General features: G+C 35.4%; 3 protein-coding genes and 1 pseudogene across 3 annotated transcripts; 2 read left to right on the top strand and 2 right to left on the bottom strand.

Moving 5' to 3' along the window:
* Nucleotides 1-96: 96 nt before the first annotated feature.
* LOC140973053 (rho-N domain-containing protein 1, chloroplastic-like) lies at nucleotides 97-7,021 on the bottom strand (annotated as a pseudogene).
* Nucleotides 7,022-7,466: 445 nt separating this feature from the next.
* LOC140990293 (TOM1-like protein 2) lies at nucleotides 7,467-10,360 on the top strand. The gene is made up of 3 exons (XM_073459907.1): nucleotides 7,467-8,054; nucleotides 8,787-9,062; nucleotides 9,851-10,360. The coding sequence occupies exons 1-3, from the start codon at nucleotides 7,545-7,547 to the stop codon at nucleotides 10,202-10,204; spliced, it is 1,140 nt and encodes a 379-aa protein (XP_073316008.1). The 5' UTR covers nucleotides 7,467-7,544; the 3' UTR covers nucleotides 10,205-10,360.
* A 2,417-nt stretch (nucleotides 10,361-12,777) lies between these two features.
* Nucleotides 12,778-13,655, top strand: LOC140970602 (LOB domain-containing protein 16-like). Its single transcript, XM_073432408.1, has 2 exons — nucleotides 12,778-13,117; nucleotides 13,206-13,655. The coding sequence occupies exons 1-2, from the start codon at nucleotides 12,836-12,838 to the stop codon at nucleotides 13,563-13,565; spliced, it is 642 nt and encodes a 213-aa protein (XP_073288509.1). The 5' UTR covers nucleotides 12,778-12,835; the 3' UTR covers nucleotides 13,566-13,655.
* Nucleotides 13,656-17,358: 3,703 nt separating this feature from the next.
* On the bottom strand, nucleotides 17,359-18,805 carry LOC140970597 (LOB domain-containing protein 29-like). The gene is made up of 2 exons (XM_073432395.1): nucleotides 18,457-18,805; nucleotides 17,359-18,023 (listed from the first exon to the last, which is right to left on the bottom strand). The coding sequence occupies exons 1-2, from the start codon at nucleotides 18,733-18,735 to the stop codon at nucleotides 17,607-17,609; spliced, it is 696 nt and encodes a 231-aa protein (XP_073288496.1). The 5' UTR covers nucleotides 18,736-18,805; the 3' UTR covers nucleotides 17,359-17,606.
* Between the last annotated feature and the right edge of the window lie 3,122 nt (nucleotides 18,806-21,927).

Below are 21,927 nucleotides of genomic sequence, written 5' to 3'. Positions count from 1 at the left end.
CGTTGAGGTGTTTGTGTGTTTTTATGAGGACAGTGTAATGTTTATTGTGAATTCAGGGGTCTGCTGGCTTAAAACCTGACTTCTATGGAACCACGATACACAATTTTTGTTGTATTAGTCTCCGATACTGTTTTATGATCCCTTTCAGGGAATCTTAATCTGAGATTGGTCCATTGTACTGTCAAGAACTAGATCAATATAGGAAATTTGTGGGTAAATTTTCCATTAGCTTTCATTGTACAATGGAAACGGTATCAGGTCGAATTCTCATTCAGCAACTCGACAAGCTCGCTTTTTAACAGCTTTGAAAATCCTGTCATGCCACGAGACCTGGCAAGAGCTTTTAAATCGGACAGCTTCATCCTACTTAAATTGCTGGTTTCAACTTCGATCTGTACGTTCTTCCGCTACAATGTCATGCTCATGTTCACTTTCGTAAATTTCAGATGTTTCATTCTCCATCTCTGTTAGGTAAAAGTGGGCCCCACGTCAAAATAAAATATTCAAAAATTGGTATCCCACATCGGTTTGTTTACAAAATTGATGTAGGGAATTAGTTATAAATAGAGCTCAATTCCTTCAGTTATTGTATCTCAAAATCAAAAGTTTTTTAGCTTTGATAAAAAAGAGAGTGCATAGAAAAAAGTGTGTATTTTTTTCTTGAGTGCGGGAATTCTCTTTGTGTGAGTTAGAGAAGTTATTTTCTCGGTATACTCGGGTTGGGAGTGTGAGAAATATTGAGTGTATTAGTGTATACACTTGTTGTAATATTTCTTCCGGTTATAAAAGTTGCAGTGCTCCGTGGACGTAGCCTATATTGGGTGAACCACGTAAATCTTTGTGTTCTTGTTGGTTATTTTATTCCGCAATTTTTTTTGGGTACTACTATTATCATCGTGGTCGGCATCGCTTCGGGGGTGTAATTAACCAACAACTGGTATCAGAGCCTTGTTGTGAAAATTCTTAAGAATTCTGAGTATGCTCTGTGGTTGCAGCTTTGTCTGATCTTCCACATCAGAAAAGATGTTTTAGATTTTTTGCTAAGGCTAGAGAAGTGATGGCCGGAGATGATGGATCGGGACCAGGAATCAACAAGTTCGACGGAACAGATTTTTCGTTCTGGCGGTTACAGATAAGAGATTATCTGTACAGTAAGAAGCTGCATCAACCTCTATCAGGAAAGAAACCGGAAAAGATGGAGGATGATGATTGGGAGCTCCTTGACCGACAGGTTTTAGGTGTCATACGATTGACCCTAACAAAGAACGTGGCGCATAACGTGGCGGAGGCCAAAACCACGGAGGAGATGATGACCATTCTGTCAGACATGTACGAGAAGCCATCAGCAAACAACAAAGTACATCTCATGAAGAAGTTATTCAACTTGAAGATGGGAGAAGGTGCTTCGGTGGCAAAACACATAAATGAATTCAACACGATTGTCTCCCAGCTGACATCGGTGGACATCAAATTTGATGATGAGATTCGTGCACTTATTCTTCTGGCGTCTTTACCAGAAACTTGGGAACCGATGCGGGCAGCGGTTAGCAACTCTGTTGGAAAAGGAAAACTACAACTCAATGATGTTAGAGATCAAATCCTAGCTGAAGAAGTTCGCAGGAAAGACTCGGGTGAAGCAACATCATCGAGATCTGCTCTAAATCTTGATAACAGAGGAAGAGGCAGGAGTGGTGAAAGGAGTTCCAACCGATGGCGCGGTAGATCCAAGTCAAGAAATGGAAAAGACAAAAACATCTCTGAAAAGAATATGAAGTGCTGGAGCTGTGGTGAGACTGGTCACCTGAAAAAGAACTGCAGATCAATGAAAAATAATGCCAATGCTGTCACTGATGAAGTACATGATGCTCTGCTATTATCCATGGAAAGCCCTGTTGATTCTTGGGTTATGGACTCGGGAGCTTCGTTTCATACCACTGGTGATCGCGATGTATTTGATAATTACATCGCTGGCGATTACGGAAAAGTTTTCCTGGCTGATGGAAAACCCTTGGAAATTGTTGGTATGGGTGATGTACGGATGAAGATGTCAAATGGATCTGTCTGGAAAATCAACAAAGTCAGACATGTACCAAATTTGACACGCAATCTGATCTCGGTGGGACAGCTCGATGATGAAGGCCACAATGTGACCTTCGGTGATGGTTCCTGGAAAGTGAACAAAGGAGCCATGATTGTTGCTCGAGGAAAGAAAACTGGAACATTGTATATGACTTCCAGTTGCAGAGACACATTAGCAGCTGTGGATGCTGGAGCCAATTCAAGTCTATGGCATTATAGACTTGGACACATGAGTGAGAAGGGAATGAAGATGTTGGTGTCAAAAGGAAAGCTACCAGAATTAAAGACTGTTGAACACCAACTATGTGAAAGCTGTATCTTTGGAAAGCAGAAGAAGGTGAGCTTTTCAAAAGGCGGTAAAGAACCGAAAGCAGCAAAGTTGGAGCTGGTTCATACTGATGTATGGGGACCATCTCCTGTGACATCCCTTGGAGGCTCGAGATACTATGTCACATTCATTGACGATTCGAGTAGAAAAGTTTGGGTTTATTTTCTGAAAAATAAATCTGATGTTTACGAGACCTTTAAAAGGTGGAAAGCCATGGTGGAAAATGAGACCAACTTGAAGGTGAAGTGCTTACGGTCTGACAATGGTGGAGAATATGAAGATGATGAGTTCAAGAAATATTGTGCACAGAACGGGATCAAGATGGAGAAAACCATTCCTGGTACACCTCAACAGAATGGTGTAGCTGAAAGGATGAACAGGACCTTGAATGAACGCGCAAGGAGCATGAGATTGCATTCTGGATTGCCAAAATCATTCTGGGCTGATGCTGTTAACACTGCAGCATATCTGATCAACAGAGGACCTTCGGTACCACTGGACTACAAAATACCCGAAGAGGTTTGGAGCGGCAAAGAAGTAAACCTTTCTTTCTTGAAAGTGTTTGGATGTCTATCCTATGTTCATATTGATTCAGCAAGCAGAACAAAACTTGATCCGAAATCAAAGAAGTGCTTCTTTATTGGTTATGGAGATAATGAGTTTGGTTATCGTTTCTGGGATGACCAAAATCGGAAGATCATTCGGAGCAGGGATGTAATCTTTAATGAGAAACTTCTGTACAAGGACAAGTCAGACATTGGAGCTGGAGATGAATGTCCTGAAGTCGAGAAGACTGATGAAGTGCCATTGACAAACATTCCTGTGAATGAATCGAAAACCAGTAACCAGGAAGATGAAGAAGAAACTGCACAAGATGATGACCCACAAACTCCGGTGATTGAACTCAGGAGATCTTTGAGAACCATTAGACCACCTGATAGATACTCCCCTGCACTTCACTATATTTTGCTGACAGACAAAGGTGAACCGGAGACTTATGAAGAGGCAATGCAAAATGATGATTCAACCAAGTGGGAGTTGGCCATGGAAGATGAGATGGATTCACTGTCATCCAATCAGACGTGGGAGTTGACAGAACTTCCGCAAGGCAAAAAGGCGTTACATAACAAGTGGGTGTACCGGTTAAAAGAAGAGCATGATGGTAGCAAGCGGTACAAGGCAAGACTTGTTGTAAAAGGCTTCCAACAACGGGAAGGAATTGATTACACCGAGATTTTCTCTCCGGTGGTTAAATTAACCACTATCAGGACTGTACTTGGACTAGTGGCGAAGGAAGACTTACATTTGGACCAGTTGGATGTAAAGACTGCGTTTCTTCACGGTGATCTAGATGAAGAAATTTATATGAAGCAGCCACAGGGCTTTGAAGTACGGGGAAAAGAGAGAATGGTATGCAAACTTCAGAAGAGCTTGTACGGTCTCAAACAAGCTCCAAGACAGTGGTACAAGAAGTTTGATGGATTCATGAGTGAAAATGGATTCCTAAGGTGTCAAGCTGATCACTGCTGTTATGTGAAAAAGTTTGACGGTTCTTATATCATACTACTGCTATATGTAGATGATATGCTGATAGCTGGAGCTTGTCTGGAAGAAATTGATAAACTCAAGAAAGATTTATCAAAGGAATTTGCCATGAAGGATTTGGGTGCTGCAAAGCAAATCCTTGGAATGAGGATCTTCAGAGACCGGGTGAATGGATTCTTGAAGTTATCTCAAGAAGAGTACGTGAAAAAGGTGGTTAGCAGATTTAATATGGATGAAGCTAAATCTGTGAGTACTCCTTTGGCTAGTCATTTCAAACTAACCAAAGCACAATCACCATCGACGGAGCAGGAGCAAGCTTATATGAATAAGGTTCCTTATGCTTCTGCTGTCGGAAGCCTCATGTATGCAATGGTGTGCACAAGACCAGACATAGCACATGCAGTGGGAGTTGTGAGCAGGTTTATGAGTAATCCAGGAAAGCAACACTGGGAAGCAGTTAAGTGGATTCTCAGGTATTTGAAAGGTACTGCTAGTTGTTCTTTATGCTTCAGGAGATCAAAATTTGGCTTACAGGGTTTTGTCGATGCCGATATGGGTGGTGACCTGGATGGCAGGAAAAGTACTACTGGATATGTGTTCACATTAGGTGGTACAGTTGTAAGCTGGGTGTCTAAGCTGCAAAAGATTGTTGCGCTTTCGACTACTGAGGCTGAATATGTTGCAGTTACGGAAGCTAGCAAGGAGATGATATGGTTGAAATCCTTTTTGGAGGAATTGGGTCAGAAGCTTGAAGATAGCACATTACACTGTGATAGTCAGAGTGCTATTCATTTAGCAAAAAATCCTGTTTATCATGCTAGGACAAATCATATACAGGTTAGGTACCATTTCATCATATCAGTGCTGGAAGATGGAGTTTTGATGCTGGAGAAGATTCCTGGAAGTAAAAATCCAGCCGATATGCTCACGAAGGCGGTAACCATGGACAAACTGAAGTTGTGTTCAACTTCAGTTGGACTGCAAGTATAAATGGAGATATATGAGCTGCTGCACTGATGGTGTGAAGACATGATTGAAATCAAGTCTTCAAGTGGGAGAATTGTTAGGTAAAAGTGGGCCCCACGTCAAAATAAAATATTCAAAAATTGGTATCCCACATCGGTTTGTTTACAAAATTGATGTAGGGAATTAGTTATAAATAGAGCTCAATTTTTTCAGTTATTGTATCCCAAAATCAAAAGTTTTTTAGCTTTGATAAAAAAGAGAGTGCATAGAAAAAAGTGTGTATTTTTTTCTTGAGTGCGGGAATTCTCTTTGTGTGAGTTAGAGAAGTTATTTTCTCGGTATACTCGGGTTGGGAGTGTGAGAAATATTGAGTGTATTAGTGTATACACTTGTTGTAATATTTCTTCCGGTTATAAAAGTTGCAGTGCTCCGTGGACGTAGCCTATATTGGGTGAACCACGTAAATCTTTGTGTTCTTGTTGGTTATTTTATTCCGCAATTTTTTTTGGGTACTACTATTATCATCGTGGTCGGCATCGCTTCGGGGGTGTAATTACCCAACAACAACGTAGACGCTTTCCTCGGAAAACGTGGGCCGGGCTCCAAGTAAGATTCAGAATCAGTTTCAACCCCTTTTGTTGTATCATCCAGATTGTCCTGTGAGAGATGATTAACCGAGTTGTGAGAGTAAACAGGCTGGAATTCGACTTTCGGAACCGGGGATCGTTTTTGGAAGTTTGATTTGGCCTGCTGAGATGTGAACCTTGGCCTTCTTGTATTTCATGCTTCTGCATTCTGCTATTAGACTCCAAGCTATTCGTGTTTCTCTCTTGCATCGATGGCCCAATTGGTTCAGTCTCATCCAGAATGAATTCATTGTTACTGGCACTGTTCCCGTTCTTCTTCCCTCGCTGAGTCGCTGAACAGAGTGTTTCCTAAGAAGCTTGAGAAGAGAGTCAACAGTTCCATTTTCTTTCCCTTTTCCCTGAGTATCATTCACTTTCTTTTCTTCCTTCATTGCTGCTCTTTCACGAAGCTTAGCCTCCACCTTTCGGAATAGTTCAATGATTTCCTTTTCTTTAGGACCAGGAGCTGCAGCTGCCTGAAATTTTTGGCTTCCCGACGCTGAAAGCAAGGATCCATTTTTTGAGGAGTGTGCTGCTGATTCTTCAAGGTCTTCAAAACCATCTTTTTCTGTAGTGTGCCTCCTCCAGTCGTGGAAGTAGCCGTGTTTTTTTTTTGCCTTGCGTAATCCGAGCTCCTCCTATGGTTGCTAGGAGGACTTGCATTGCACTGAAACGTCTTTCCCGTTGAAGCGTGTCTCAAAGATAGAAATTTCACAAGAGAAACGAGCTTGATGCCACTGTGAAAAGAGTCAACTGATGTCTTTCCAGAAACACCTGAGCAAGGAAGACATCTGCTATCAGGTGGCACACAACCTGCCATGAAATGAACGTCATTACTTATTACAAACAAATTACAAAGAGATGCGCATCAGGGACAGACAATTACATATGTTTAGTAATATACGAGCAACCATTTTTTGGTGGAAAGATGATATCTTTCTACCGAGGGTGATTCAGGGACACGGGGACGGGGGGGCGAGATAGGACAAGAAATTCATGTGATCAAAACTTGAGGATTTACTGTGATGGACAAAAATTCTTGGAAGACAGTCTCCCGTTAAAGTAATTAAGCTCATTCTTTCAAATATTCCGTTTCAATAATTAAGCTCATTCTTTCAAATATTTTATCAAACACAAGGCGGCATCATCACTCAATAATACACATTCCCCACCCGAATCCTGCAACTCCAAAATCCATAACTCTGTTACAAAAACACTCTCAGCATAGAAATTTGAAGTACGAAAACTTACAACCATTGATTAACATCACTCTGATCGATTGTGCGGGCCTTGCTTGATAATTTATACACTCGCAGTTTTTCCCCGGAAAACCTCTCGAACTGAAAGAAATCGAGGTAGAAAACAACTTCAAATTCTGTGTGGATATATAAGAACATTTCGGCCCGACCCAACTATGAAGCCCATCTTGGCTATTTAATATGGAAATTAAATTAAATCAAATCAAATTTATTTTTATTATTATAAACTTGTAAACCTTTGAATAATCATATGAAAAATCAAATTTTGATAAACAAGATTCGCTCTATATCTATACTATATTATTATATATTATTAATGTGAGATTCTTAAAGTAACTATTTTAAAAGATATCAAAATATTTAATTTCATGATTATCTTTTTTATCCTACTAAAAACCTCCTCAAATAACTCAATATTTTACATAAAAAAATTCTAATTAAAAATAATTTCATGTTAATTATTTAGTATTATTTGATCATATTAAAAATAGTAATAACACATATAATACGTGTGTATTTTTTATTAATTTGTAATTAAGGTTCTAACTAAAATATGAAAATGTATAAAATAATAAAATAAAAATAAAAAACCACATCCTAAGTTCCAACTAAAATATGGTCTGCCACGTGTCAATATCTAACTACTTCCAACCTTAACAAATAACGGCAAGAGGTGGAGGCAGCTATATGCATTCCCAGGCAGAACCAAAATCTTGAAGTTTTCTTCCGACAGAAGAATCCATGGAGAAACTCGACTTATCGAAACTGAAGCTAGCGTCTTCCTCCATCGGAGAGCGTTTGAAGACGAGCGGCGCCCAGGTGGGTCGCACAATCAGCTCAAAGATGAAGGAAATCCTCCTGACCCCAACCCCGGAATCCAAGATCGTCGACGAGGCCACCGGCGAATCCATGGAGGAGCCCAACTGGGGCCTCAACCTCCGCATCTGCGCCATGATCTCCCGTGATGAGTACGACGGCGCGGAGATCGTAAGGGCTGTAAAGAAGAAGTTGGTACCCGGGAAGAACCCGGGGAGCCAGATGCTGAGCCTTGATTTGCTGGAGACTTGCACTTCCAATTGCGAGAAGGTGTTCTCCGAGGTGGCTTCGGAGAAGGTGTTGGAGGATATGGTGAAGTTGATTGAGGATCATAGGACGGAGCATGGGTGCAGGGTGAGGGCGATGCAACTGATCCGGGCTTGGGGGGAGTCCGAGGATCTCACGTACTTGCCTGTTTTTCACCAGACTTACATGGTACAGTGAGAGTTTCGTTTTTGCTTTGTGGGTTGGTATTCTCGAATTGAAATCGTGTGGTTTGATTTGTGTTTGCTTTCATGTTGGAATCCTAGACCAGATTGAATGATTTGGTGGGCTCTAATTTAGTTGAGTAGGCGACTTCATGGGTATATGGGTCAAATTTCGCATTTTTTGATAATTACAAGTAGCGGGGAAGTTTCTATGTGGTGGACAATTCCTTTCTTTAGGAAAAACTATATATTTTCGGCTGGCGGAAGATTTCTTGTTAGAATTCTTCAGATTCTTAGTCGACCTATATTTAAGGTTTTTACTCTCTGTATTGCTTCGAATTTCTGCATTTATGTGCTTGTAACAAAATGGAGAATATATACAGTTGCTAACCGTTTCCTCTTGTTTGGTGTTTGAAACCTGGTTTGGGTAACGATCAATCCCTTTATGAATATCATTTATGGGGTATTGTCCAATTCCTCGGTCTTTTAAGATATCAGGGAAGATGAACATTAAATTGGTGCATATCTTATTTGCAAACTTGACAAATTTCTATGGTTTTCTCTGAATTATTCTTAGATTTTTCAATGCAATGGTAGCCTATGATTTCAGATTCTCAAATGATTTTCAATCAGACATGTGACCGGCGCTCTTATTTTATGAATTATCTTCATGAATTTGAAGAGTGTGGTGTTACCTATGTTTTTTGTTCCCGAGATCTAATTTTGTCGTATTTTGTAGTATTTGAAGTCAAGGGTGATTCCTCCAACTGCACAAGATGAAAGTTTACCTTCTAACCGACAAAACCTGGAATCTTATCTTGATCCACAGCCACTAACGCCTCCTGAAAGATACCCTGTTCCCACCACTGCCTTAGAAAGTGAAGAAGATGCCACTTTCATGCATTATGGTTTCCAGTCCATCGAAGACAATAAAGAATTTCTTGTTGTGACTCGAAATTGTCTTGATATACTGTCCAGCATATTGAATTCTGAAACTGAACCAAAGCCAATCAAGGTTACTATTTTTGCATTTTTCCTTGTTTGTTATGCAGTTATTATGATTTTCTCGTGTGTTTTACAGACGTATTGATCCTGATGATTTTTCTTGTCTGGGATGGTATGAATGAGGGTACTAGTGAGTAGAAGACAATTTTTTTTTAACCTTGTCAATGGTTGTGTGAAGTTTCTCAAAGTGTTCTAAATGTTGTTTTTCTTTACTAGTCCATAATTTTAGATGCTCTCTGATTTACCATTCAGCCTGATTGTCTATTGTCTTTTTCGTTTAACTTAGTGTTCGATATACTCTCAAATTGATGCACCACCTCATTCATACCCTTGTATATAATAGCGACATTTTGTTTTGAAAGGTAATTTTAATGGTGTGAGAAACTTAATGGAAAAATAAGAAGCTTTTGTTGATTGCATATCCTATGCATAGGTATTAGCGACAGACACATACTAAGGTTCAGAGATATCGCAGAGTATAGGTGTTAGGTGAGGCACTCGTCTTATTGGAGAGAGAACCTTTATGGTTGAATCTAAATATCATAAGAAAATCTATGATCAAATATGGAGTTAGGCAACTATTGATAAATAAAATTAAAACTAATATCCGTTAGTATGTAAACGAAAGGTAACGGCTTTGTTTTATGTTTCACATTGAGTTTACTATCCTCGTATTTAAGGTGCCTTGAGAAATGCTTTTAGCCATCAAAGTACACAAAGATCAGGACATCACATTTAAGGCGTCTGCGTCATTGAAATTAACAAATTTCTCATGGAGCATTTTTTTTTTTTTTGCAGGATGAGCTAACACTGAGCATGCTAGAGAAGTGCAAGCAATCTCTGCCGGTTGTACAGAGAATAATTGTAACCACATCTGATGATGAGGTCATGCTTTTTGACGCTCTTAATCTCATTGACGAACTTCAACTGGTCATATCCAGATACACTGAAATGGCAGCTGCTCTCGAATCAGGACATCAAACAAATCATAAGGAAGAAGAACCTGCTCGTGACAACATCTCAAATGAAACTACTGTACCAATTCAAAGAGAAAGTGACAGCAAAACTGAAACTCCGGTTAACATAACAACAGATAGCACGAAATCAGGAAAACCAAGTTACCAAGAAGATAGTGGTGATAAGATGAGCTAAGTATGAGAACTTACTTCCTGTTGGTGTTTTTTTTTGTTTTTTTATATTCTTTTGCGGCTTCGAACTCTGTTTAGCTTTAGGATGAATAAGTTTCTTTTTCAACAGCCTGTTGTGTGCAATGTAGTTTTGTAGTCACTAGTCAGGTAGTTATATTTAGTCATCGTGTTCATCGTCTTTGGGATGTTTGATGACTGTTTATGGTTTAGTCTTAACATGGTGCAAACTAAATTATTCGAAAACTTATTTCGAAAGAAACGAAACCGCTTCGGGTTAGTCTAGCTGATCTTATGTGCCCATAGACCATACTTTGACGTTGTGGTCGGCGTTGCCATGTTCCTTGGTTAAGGTCGAGGATGATCTGAGCAATTTGGAGCAGGACAAGAATCAGGAAACTTGTTTGTTTTTCAAGTGACTTGGGCGTACTCAAATCTGATTTCTTATATGTTGGTTTCATATTTTATATTTAGAGTACCCAAAAAAGATGCGGGTATACATATTTTATCTTAGATTAGAATAGATGTAGCATTTTACACGAGGCAGCTCCAAAGTCAATACACCCATGACTTTGCTCTGTATTGAGCTAACAGAGCAAAATTACGACACTGATATCTTGACCCAATTCCCAACCTCTTTAAATTATCGATCCAAAGCAAAATAAAAAATAAAAAAAAAAAATTCAACTAGCTTAGCTTATAAAGAGTCAAACCATATTTTAGTATTAGTGTAATTATGCATAAAATAATGTTTTCTTTCTTGTTAAGCTTTAAGAACACAAATTTTGAAGTATTTGAGTATTAAATTATGAGTTTATTGAACTTTTTGCTGATATTTCATAATGGGGTATTTGCATTAATACCTCTAAACTTCTTGCATCTGGCAGATACATCACAATTTTTGTTTTTGTTTTTGGGTAGATCTGCCCCACGATTTTTTTACAAACAAAAATTGTAAAGTTTTTAAAATAATTTTTCTTCTGAAATTATAACATATATGCTTCGAAATAAGACACGTTAGCATTAATGTAATATTGTTTTCTAGTAGGTTTATTGTGTGACGGTCTCACATATATATTTATATGAGATATGTCAATTTGATCCATATTTTAAATGAAAAATAATATTTTTAACATAAAATATAATATTATTTCATTAATCGGGTCGAGTTGGAGATCTGTCTTACAAAATTGACATGTGATATGATCTCACGTTAGTTTTTGTGTATTTTATGATAACGAATATTTTTTTAAAAAATAGGACGGTTAATCAAATTAATTTATTCATTTGGTAAAAATAAAAAATGATTATTTGATGAGCAGAACCATAAATAAATGTATTTTTAGGAGGGGTGGCCGGTGGTTTTCTCAATCCATTCAACAAATGCTTCGTTATGTATATGATATTAAATTTTGATAATAAAAAAATTATGTAAGTTGGTACAAAGTGGAAAAATTAATTAATCAAGATTAGATTTTAGAGCTAATCGTATCTATAAAAAAAACAATTTCAATAAACCAACAAAAATTTAGCAGCAGTTCCCAGGTGCGGCGTTCGGCGCAAAATAAATGCATATTGACCAAAAGATCACCCACAATTATAAAGAATACACATATATGTGTGTGTGTGATTAAAGTTACACTATATTTTATATATTATATAATTAACTTGATATTAAGCTTAATTAAAACATGTCAAAAACTTGTGTGAGACGGTCTCACGGGTTGTATTTTGTGAGACGGATCTCTTAATTGGGTCATCCATGAAAAGTATTATTTTTTATGTTAATAATATTATTTTTTATTGTGAATATCGATAGGGTTGACCTGTCTCACAGATAAAGATTCGTGAGATCGTCTCACAAGAGACTTACTCTTAAAACATATGGAAAACCAGATTCTGATCCGGAAATTCGGAAAGAAAATTTGAAAATTTATTTTTTGTTAATTTTTATAATTATTTAATCTGACCAGTTGGGGTAAAATAATATTTCATCCGCTTCAAGTATAAATTAAAGACTATGTTTCAATTTTCTATTTGTTCCAAATATATTTGTCAAATATTTGTATTTAATATTGTTTTATATATTTATTTTATCAATCATATTCATTATATGCATTAATTAAGTTGAACAAGTTTTTATATTATATTAATAAAATCATTAAATAAAAGTAAATAGAATATAATTTTCTCTATAAAACTTTCCTCCAAAGCTGTGTACTATTTCGTGACATTTGACAAATGACCATGAATTCAATTTCTTCCTCTTTTCGGATGAACATGTTATACAGAACTTGTTCAATATAGTTTACTTGACTAACATGACTTGCAGACTAATGCGATAATTTAGAGTTTATCTAATGATCACCAAAAGATAACTATAGATCACAAAAAAAATTCTAAATATTTGGAACTAAACAATTATTATATTATCAACTAATGGATGTCCCTTAGAACCCTACACAGACGCCTTCCATGTCTCCACTTCATACCCCATATAAACCTTTCATGTCTCCACTTCATACCCCATATAAACCTTTCATGTCTCCACCATTTTTCTAGTGTCCCCGTGTGCCTATAGTTCCTTTACTTTTGCAAATCTTTAAGATTCTTATAATATTTTACAATATATATACATATGGCAACCGGGACAGGCTCTCCTTGCGGCGCATGCAAGTTCCTCCGCCGCAAGTGCGTGGCGGACTGCATCTTTGCGCCGTACTTCTGCTCGGAGCAAGGCCCCGCAAGATTCGCCGCCGTTCACAAAGTATTCGGCGCCAGCAACGTGGCTAAACTTCTGCTGCATGTGCCTGTACCTGATCGGTGTGAGGCCGTTGTCACCATTGCCTACGAAGCTCAAGCTCGAATTCGGGATCCCGTCTATGGCTGCGTCTCCCACATTTTCGCCTTACAACAACAGGTTAGCGAGTCATTATACATGAAAAAATTGTGGAGATTTTGTGGGATTGGAGATTTAATATCTATGCGTGATTTTTTTATATATATAGGTGGCGTATCTGCAAGCTCAACTTATTCAGGTTAAAGCTCAGCTGACGCAGAATCTGATGGAGTCATCAAGAAATAACGCAGAAAATCAAAGGCCAAACAACATGATTTCGGGACCATTAGACATGGGATCATTACAAGTTCAATCTCATCCAAATTACATGAATTACTCGGTTTCACCTCAGAGTTCTCTTGATTCGATCGAGCAAAGTCGGAATGATGTAATTAATATTAATGGGATTCAAGAAACACAAAGCTGCAGAGATTTTGAAACTGTTTACTACAGCAAGAAGAGACCTTCAGAGACTGACTTGAGTGAGCTCCAAGCTTTGGCCCTCAGAATGACGAAGAATGAATCCTAAATCAAATATCTATTTTTAATCTTATTATTTATGATCCCACAAAATTTTCAGTTCTAATATTTATTATTTAGGGAAAGAGAATTTGTGATATTTAATGTTTTGGCTTAAATTTTGTGATTGTATAGAGTGGAGAGTATGAGTAATCATATCATATATTAAAAGGGCTGGCTTTCACTATATTCTCAGAATATTAATATAAGAAAATAATTTAGAATAAATTAAATATGTTAATCTCATACATTAATTTGATTTTCTTGTAAATTTTGAATGGAAACAGTTGAATTAACGAATAGATTTGATCAATTCGTCCTTTATATTTTATCAGTTCAACAGTATATATAATAATACAATATACATATATACACATAGGCGAAAAGAAAATGCATACAATTATTGAGGTTTGAATACTCTTCTGTCGTTTTTCCATTAAACGAAGAAGTTTGACAAACATGCTCACTTAATTTGGTGGCACTATATCCTTCTTTAAGCAAATTCAAATATCATTTTAAAAAATAGATTTAAAAAAAAATTCAGAAATCATTAAAAATTTATTTCCGAAATATTATAAATATATGTACGTGCATCCATTTATTATACATGAGATATAATTACAAGAAACAAATATTTAATTAAGTTACATGAAATCCTAGTACTTTGGTTAGAAAGAAGGTGAAATTTTTATTAAAAAAAAAACTATTCACAACTTTTATTTTAGTATATGTTAACCATATGACCCTAATTGTACTCAAATATATAGACCAAATGTCCCCTCGATTGAGTGCACTCTATCGCCTACACTGTTTACAAGTCAATCTTTTGGAAAAGAAATTTTATCGCGATTCGATCAAGAAAGCTCCATTCTTGTACAACTTAAAAGTAAAGCCAAATTCAAACTAAAAAAAAAAAAAGTAAAGCCAAAGTTATACGACCTAGGATAAAATATACCACTGATCAAATAAATCGTTAGATTATATATATACGAATTGTGAGTGTAAGTGTATATATGTATATATAAGGCAATAAATAAGTGTAAGTGTATATATGTATATATAAGGCAATAAATAACATCTGAATCAACGATTATTCTCACTGAACATATCTCCATAAGATAGTGGTTAAATCTAAGTGTTTTTTTAATGATATCAAAGATCGACCTCTCCNCACAGATCAAATAAATCGTTAGATTATATATATACGAATTGTTGAGTGTAAGTGTATATATGTATATATAAGGCAATAAATAACGTCTGATTCAACGATTATTCTCAATGAACATATCTACATAAGATAGTCGTTAAATCTAAGTGTTTTTTTAATGATATCAAAGATCGACCTCTCCTAGTCCTACCGTTCGGGCCGTGTTAGCATAGGAATTTAATTGGCCTTCTTAGTCAAACAATTCAATCGGCGTAACACATTATAGAAATAAAAAGTGTTGCTTTTTTTGCACGAGAGTCCATTAATTGAAGATGGAAAGCAGTTGCTTTGAATTGAATATTTTATTAGTTCGGAATGGGCTTTATCTATTTTGACTAAAGTCGAAAAGAAAATTGTCACAGAAAGGTGACTAACTATATTAATATTAATATTAATATTAATAATGGAAATAGGGAAGATATTGACTAAATCGTCACACACACATGTAAAGGTGATTTATTGATTCTTCTATAATAATTGTTATTAATTTAACTATAAATAAGAAAAATCAGTTGTCCAAGTTTTTTGGGAAAATAACCAATTTAGTCCAAAAATTATGGTTGCACTCTAAAATATATTATTTCAAAATTATCATGTAGCACTATATATTTAATTAATTCGTGAAGATTTGAAAAAGAATTTGGTTGTTGGGTTTGCACGTGAGACTAATTAATTTGAACCCAATATATAATTATGTACGTATGTGTTCCAGCTCTCAACTTGTATTGATCTATTTATTATGCACCGCCTTGTTTATAAAATAAAATGGATAAATAAATTCATGATGCCCATATTTAAATAGTTAAAAGAAAGTTCAGCCCATTTCCTGAATTCTGGGAATGGGTTTCTTAAAAACCCAGCCCAGTTTCTGATTTTAGTAACTAAATCAATTAATAATCAATAGAAATCAAAAATAAAAAAAAAAAATACGATATAAACATGTCAACTGATCATGATGAATCTAGTTGTTTTATCTTGAATATAATAAATCATAGGTCTAGTTTATGACACTTTCAAAATTTTTAAATATTTTTATAGAGAGATTGAGCTAAAAACTGGGAAAAGGGAAAAAATATCATTGTGGTTTACTATTTGTTTGCTAAACTTGAGTGAGTTCAACTAATTAGGCCAAAGTCCAGAACCAGAGAGGTCCATTTGTATTTCAAAACAGTTTAAATGAGTCAAATAGGGGGCAAGCTCGGGGAAATTGTGGGGAAGAGTCGAAGAGATGAGTGCTGTGAGTTGGAAAACTTCCTAAGCTGAACAAAAAGAAGAAAACGGCATGCAGACAACAAGGACATACGACACTCTGCATATTTCAGTCTTAGATATTCAAGTTTTCTACTCTATTTTATAAGCATTCTACATCTTTTTTATTTGTGTTTCTAGCAAACTTTTTTTTATATTTTTCACGTTTTGTGAATTTCTAAATACATAATATGTCATAAGTTCGTGTATCTCATTCCAACGTTAGTATCATCTCCTTTTGTTTTCAGGGAATTTATTAGCTTAGGAGACTAAAACTAACAGTCAAGTTTGGAGTTTAAGTCGTTTTATTTTTTTACGTTTTCGTGCACTTGCTATACACAAATTTTGTGCAAACACTATTTAATACTCAAGAGATCATTTTCGACCCTTCAAAACTCTAACTCCGTGTAATTTTCATGCATAGGTACATGAAAATCATGAGGCACACTGCAAACAAAATACTGACAAAGAGGTTTCAGCTATCGATTTTTTTAAAAAAAAAGTGTACCACATATTAAAAATAAGGAAAAATCAAATAGTTTAGTCTTTAACGATGAAAAAATATATTTTCCATGATTAATGACATTGATAAGCCTTTTTTTGCCTAGTGATTGATTTTGATGCATTATATTTTCTTCTGATCATAATCACAGAGTTAATGATATGTTGAACCGGCACAGAAAACTTGTACAAAGTGAGCTGCCAAGAATAATTAATTACAATGAAAAGTATCACGAAAATGATGCAATATCCTTAATGAATAAACTATATTTGAGATTATATGCTTAATTTTATGTGTTATATCTTCTGCATGTACGTATCAGAACTCAGAAGGTTACAAATATATACACTCTATGCAGAAAAAAGATGCCACCAAAACCCCAAAAACAATACCAAATGCGCGCTTAACCAATATCTCAGGTTCGAGTTGTAATGAAAAATAGATCTTCCCCTTATTACTCGAACATGACTTGATTCTGGATTAGTATAGATCCCATATAGATCAGAAAACAAGGTCTAAGAAACCAAAAAACTAGATCTAAACTTCAGTATAATGATTTGCATCTCGTATGTAAAACAAGGCAGAGTTAAGCTTAGAAATCGATACTAGGTCGTCCCCATATCACAATATATTCGGAATCGACTTAATTTTTCAGAATTTTACTAAAAGAACAGCTAGCTTAATTATGTTGATGATAACGGAAAATATAATAATGAATCAAGTATATATGTATACAATTTTACCTTAATAATAATTAATCAGGTTTAAGATTATATTATGTCATAATACTAATATTAAAATAACTAGCTCAAGCCAGAGAACATGAGAATATCATGCACAAAACAATGCGACAATAAATGTATTTTCTACTTATTAATTACATATCCAATCTTACAAACGGCCTTAGATAAAACTAAACAATCATATATAGTGTCGATTAGATGGACAGCACTGGAACATTTCTAGGGTTTCCCTCCTTTTGGAGTCCCCAAAAATGCTTAATTCTCATAAAAATTTGTAAATGTAGTAATACAAAATTGCCAGAGATCATCTCTTCACTTGACCCAAGAATTGTGTTTTTCTGGAAGCCCTTTTCAATTTTCACGCTGAATGTACCTGAAAGCCATCGATTGGAGATCATCCGAATCATCTTGAAAAGGCCACTGCCTGTTATTTGATCGCATATGATCCAGTGAATCCGTGCTGCCAAACGATGTGCTCTCTTCTCGAAAACCCGAGTTTTCGAATTTCACGGAAGGGTTCAGATTCATGCCTCCATTTGTGTAGTAGCCAGTGTTGCTTTCAACGTTGTTGGAGATAAAGTTTGCATCATATTGGGGGATATTATTGCCCTGATTCTGATGGGATTGCCACCATGTTTGGATATCTTGTGGGAAAGAATGGGTTTCACCGTACAACTTTTGAGAATTAGGGTTTGCAGAGTTGCTGTTTGTAATGCGTTGAGCTGCTTGTTCCTTCAGAGAAGCCAATTGGGCTTGCAAATTCACAACCTGATAATATTTAAAAAAAGGTTTTGTGGAAAATAAAAAGCAGAAGTTTTCTTTTTAAGAACTCAAAAGCTCAGGTGGGATGGATCCACAGTTTTGTTTTAGGACAGGACAGGGCAAAAAATGGTCTATTTACAAAAAATATTCGTAAAATTTCAATTTTTTCACATGAAAAGGACAATATATTGGCCTCTATGACAAGGAAGGCTCAAATTGCTCATTGAATGAAAATATTTAAAATCAAAATCCACTAAATTTTATATATTACACTTGTTCTTATTCTTGAGTTTGCCCATAATTCAGTGGTCGACAAAAAAAACAGCAGCGTTTCGATCGTTTTCTTTGACGCCATATATCAAGTGATATATATGTATATACAATGACGTTGAAATGAAAACATAGAGTTAGACGTAAGGAAAAGGAAAACAAATCCAACCTGTTGTTGGAGGGAAAAGATATGTGAAACACAGCCATAAATAGGATCTTGTAGCCTAGCTTGAGCTTCATACGAAATCGTGACTGCTGCTTCGCACCGATCACTCACCGGAAGATGAGTAAGCAGTTTGGACACATTGCTGGCCCCAAAAACCTTATGAATAGCAGCAAAATGTGTAGCACCATTTTCATGGCAGAAATATGGTGCGAAAACACAACCCCTCGCACATTTTCTTCTCAAGAATTTGCAGGCGCCACAAGGGGAACCAGAACCCGCCATTTTAGAACCGATTTCTTGATCTTTTGAGGGGTTCAGTGGCTGATCTTTAATGGTTTTTGATTACATTTGCAAAGGTACGGTTAGTTTATAAATACCAGGGGAGAAGGGAGGTGGATCATATTATATCGTGTAATGTTCCCTTATTGGGCTACATTGTCATTATTTTTAATGATAAATGTGTTCTTTAACCCTCTGTCATGTATAATTTTTTTTGTAATTCGATTCAAGATTCCTTTCAGTTTCCTTGCAGGACAAAAGAACCAATATAAACCAAACCCATTCTCTTCTTTTTCCTTCTACAATTGGATTTTATAGCTTGGCTTCTCTGTAATTGTCAGAAAATTTCTGCTGAAATGACTGCAAGGATGTTTTATTGTCACTATTTTCCAAGATTTCAACTCGCTTGTGAATTCTATTGATATAAAATTTGATCATGCACAAAATATTTAAGAAAAATAGCAATTTTCAAAACGTAAAAACGATTTTGTTTTTCTATTAGTTTATCCAATTTTGTATTTTGGTATATTAAAATTTAAAATTTTGATTTTGGTATACGAAATTTAATTTTGGCTATATTTATCCAATTGTGACATGATATCAAACAAGATAGTAATTTTCAATGTACATCGACTTTTTCGATGTCACGTCAGAATTTTTTGGTTCCACGTCATCACTCCGATGAATAATACCAAAACAAAAGAAAATCAAACTTAAAACATCAAAACCAAATTTTGAAAACTCAGTTAATCAAAACTTAAGATGGACGAAGCTAATAGAAAAAAAATTATTTTCCTTTCCTTAAACTGAGATAAATTGAATTGTGGTTTTCTAATTACGTCTTAGTGTAATAATTTGAATTATTTTGCAATTTTAGTTTTTTTTTTTGTTAGAATACTGATCGATTTGTTTTTAAGAGCAAGCAAAACATTCAAATATATAATTATTGTTTTAATTATTTTCTTTGAAGAATCGAGCTGGCAATGATCATTTCAATTGAATTAATTAATGAATGAAAGATGACGGTGAGGAAATTCGAGAAAACTACATTGGTATATGATTATGTCCTACCAAATTAAAATTAATCAATTAAATTCGATTAATAATTTTGTAATTATGGGCCAAATAATTAATGCTCCAATTAATATAAACTTTGACTGATATTTCGTTGCACAATGTATGTACAGTAAGTGAAGATGTGAAGATGAAGAAATCTCTTTCATTTGAATTGTTTAATAATTGGAAGATTTTTTTAATATATAAATCTAGGAATGTAAATGAGCCGAGCCGAGCCGAACAGTATCAGGCTCGGGCTCGGCTCGTTAAAATATTTTCTCGGCTCGGGCTCGGCTCGGGCTCGTTACGAGCCTTTGGTTTGAAGCTCGGGCTCGGCTCGTTCGGAAGTTATGAAGCTCGGGCTCGGCTCGAGCTCGGCTCGTTAATGGCTCGTTTATCTTGTTTAATGAGCCTGGCTCGGGTTCGGCTCGTTAAACAAGCTCGTTTATCTTGTTTAATGAGCCTGGCTCGGGCTCGGCTCGTTAATGGCTCGTTTTTTAATATAATTTTTAATTTTTAATTTATTATTATTTATCATACATAATTATTTTAATATTATAACTCATTAATTATCTCAAATTCGAGCTCACGATCTACCTAAACGAGCCGAGCTCGAGCCCGAGCTTGTGAACCACTTAAACGAGCCGAGCTCGAGCTCGAGCTCACGAGCCAGCTAAACGAGCCGAGCTCAATTTTGAGCTCACGAACCTATTATCGAACATGTTCACGAGCTAACGAGCCGAACATCATTACTCTCAAGCTCGGCTCAACAAAATTGTCGAGCCCAAAATAAGGCTCGGGCTCGGCTCGATAAGCTTAACGAACGAGCCCGAACGAGCTTTTTAACGAGCCGAGATCCGAAAAGATCGCGAACAGTTCGGCTCATTTACATCCCTATATAAATCATAGTTTAATTAGAACAGTTTTATTTTAGCTGTTTTCCTTTCATCTCATTTGATATTCAAAATAGACGATCATAGTGGAGTTTGTTTGAGATAAAGTAATTTATTTTGAATATTTTTATTTTTTTTCAATTTTAATTGTGTAATGTTACTTATATATATAATATAAATATTCAATATATATATTGTATCGTTAAACATTTGATTTTTGTATATATATGTCAATATTTAGTAGCTTATTTATAATTAGATAAAAAAAATTAAATTATATATATTTAAAATAAAAATATATAATTTGAAAAGAAATACTGAAAGTTTATAAAATCAACCAATCCGAAAATAAATATTTGATTATTAATAATTCATGATCACAAAACTCCAGTGACATCGTCTCGCGAGTTAATTTTATGAGACGAATCTCTGACACGATCCAACTCATGAAAAATATATTGTTTTTAGAGTAAATCTTTCGTGAGACTATCTAACAGATCTATATATATGAGACACGTTAATTTGATCCATATTTACAACAACAAAAAAGTCTTACTTTTGACATATAAAGTAATATTTTTTTACGGACCGAGTCGGGTTGGAGATCTGTCTCACAAAATTGACTCGTGAAATTCTCTTATAGTAGTTTTGTATATTTTTTATGCCAATAGTATTACTTTTCATGATAGATATGAATGAGATCGACTAATCTCACAAATATGGACCAATGAGATGGTCTCACAAGATACGTATTCATTTATAATTTAGTTTGGTTACATCCTCTTCTCGAGATCAACAAACAATACACGTATGTATTTGTATGTGAGGATTTGGTAATAAGTTAATGGAGAAGGTTAGGAGGCTTGTAGGGCTATGTTTCTATATTTATAAATTTGGTTTAAAAAAAAATAATTAAGCACGCAGAACAATATAAATGCTAGCTAGCTCCCAATGATTCTACAATTAATTAGTAATTAGGCAAGCTCTAGCTTTAACCCATAACTTTGAGATTTTCACTTCTAAGCTTCATATCGTCATCAGAGGAAAATATTTTAATATTGGAGATATATGAGTCATTAAACATATTTCCCAAATTTTTTCTTTTAATTAATGTTACATGTATCAATCTACTGCCGACAAACTAAAATGTACCACACATCTTTATTGCTTATTTGAAATTTATTATCGTTGGACACAATAATTCGTCTATGTTATATATAAAAGATATGATAATTACTGTCAATTA

The sequence above is a fragment of the Primulina huaijiensis genome, chromosome 1 (assembly GCF_012295235.1).
Source record: "Primulina huaijiensis isolate GDHJ02 chromosome 1, ASM1229523v2, whole genome shotgun sequence".
Classification (NCBI taxonomy): domain Eukaryota; kingdom Viridiplantae; phylum Streptophyta; class Magnoliopsida; order Lamiales; family Gesneriaceae; genus Primulina; species Primulina huaijiensis.
This window is presented reverse-complemented; position numbering and strand designations above follow the sequence as displayed.

Bases quoted from the DNA above. Each gene is read 5' to 3' on its own strand.
- LOC140990293 (XM_073459907.1), top strand. From the start codon at position 7,545: ATGGAGAAACTCGACTTATCGAAACTGAAGCTAGCGTCTTCCTCCATC. The intron at 8,055-8,786 runs GTACAGTGAGAG...CGTATTTTGTAG, and splicing joins TTTTTCACCAGACTTACATG to TATTTGAAGTCAAGGGTGAT. The intron at 9,063-9,850 runs GTTACTATTTTT...TTTTTTTTGCAG, and splicing joins CTGAACCAAAGCCAATCAAG to GATGAGCTAACACTGAGCAT.
- LOC140970597 (XM_073432395.1), bottom strand. From the start codon at position 18,735: ATGGCGGGTTCTGGTTCCCCTTGTGGCGCCTGCAAATTCTTGAGAAGA. The intron at 18,024-18,456 runs GTTGGATTTGTT...AAATATTATCAG, and splicing joins TCTTTTCCCTCCAACAACAG to GTTGTGAATTTGCAAGCCCA.
- LOC140970602 (XM_073432408.1), top strand. From the start codon at position 12,836: ATGGCAACCGGGACAGGCTCTCCTTGCGGCGCATGCAAGTTCCTCCGC. The intron at 13,118-13,205 runs GTTAGCGAGTCA...TTATATATATAG, and splicing joins TTTTCGCCTTACAACAACAG to GTGGCGTATCTGCAAGCTCA.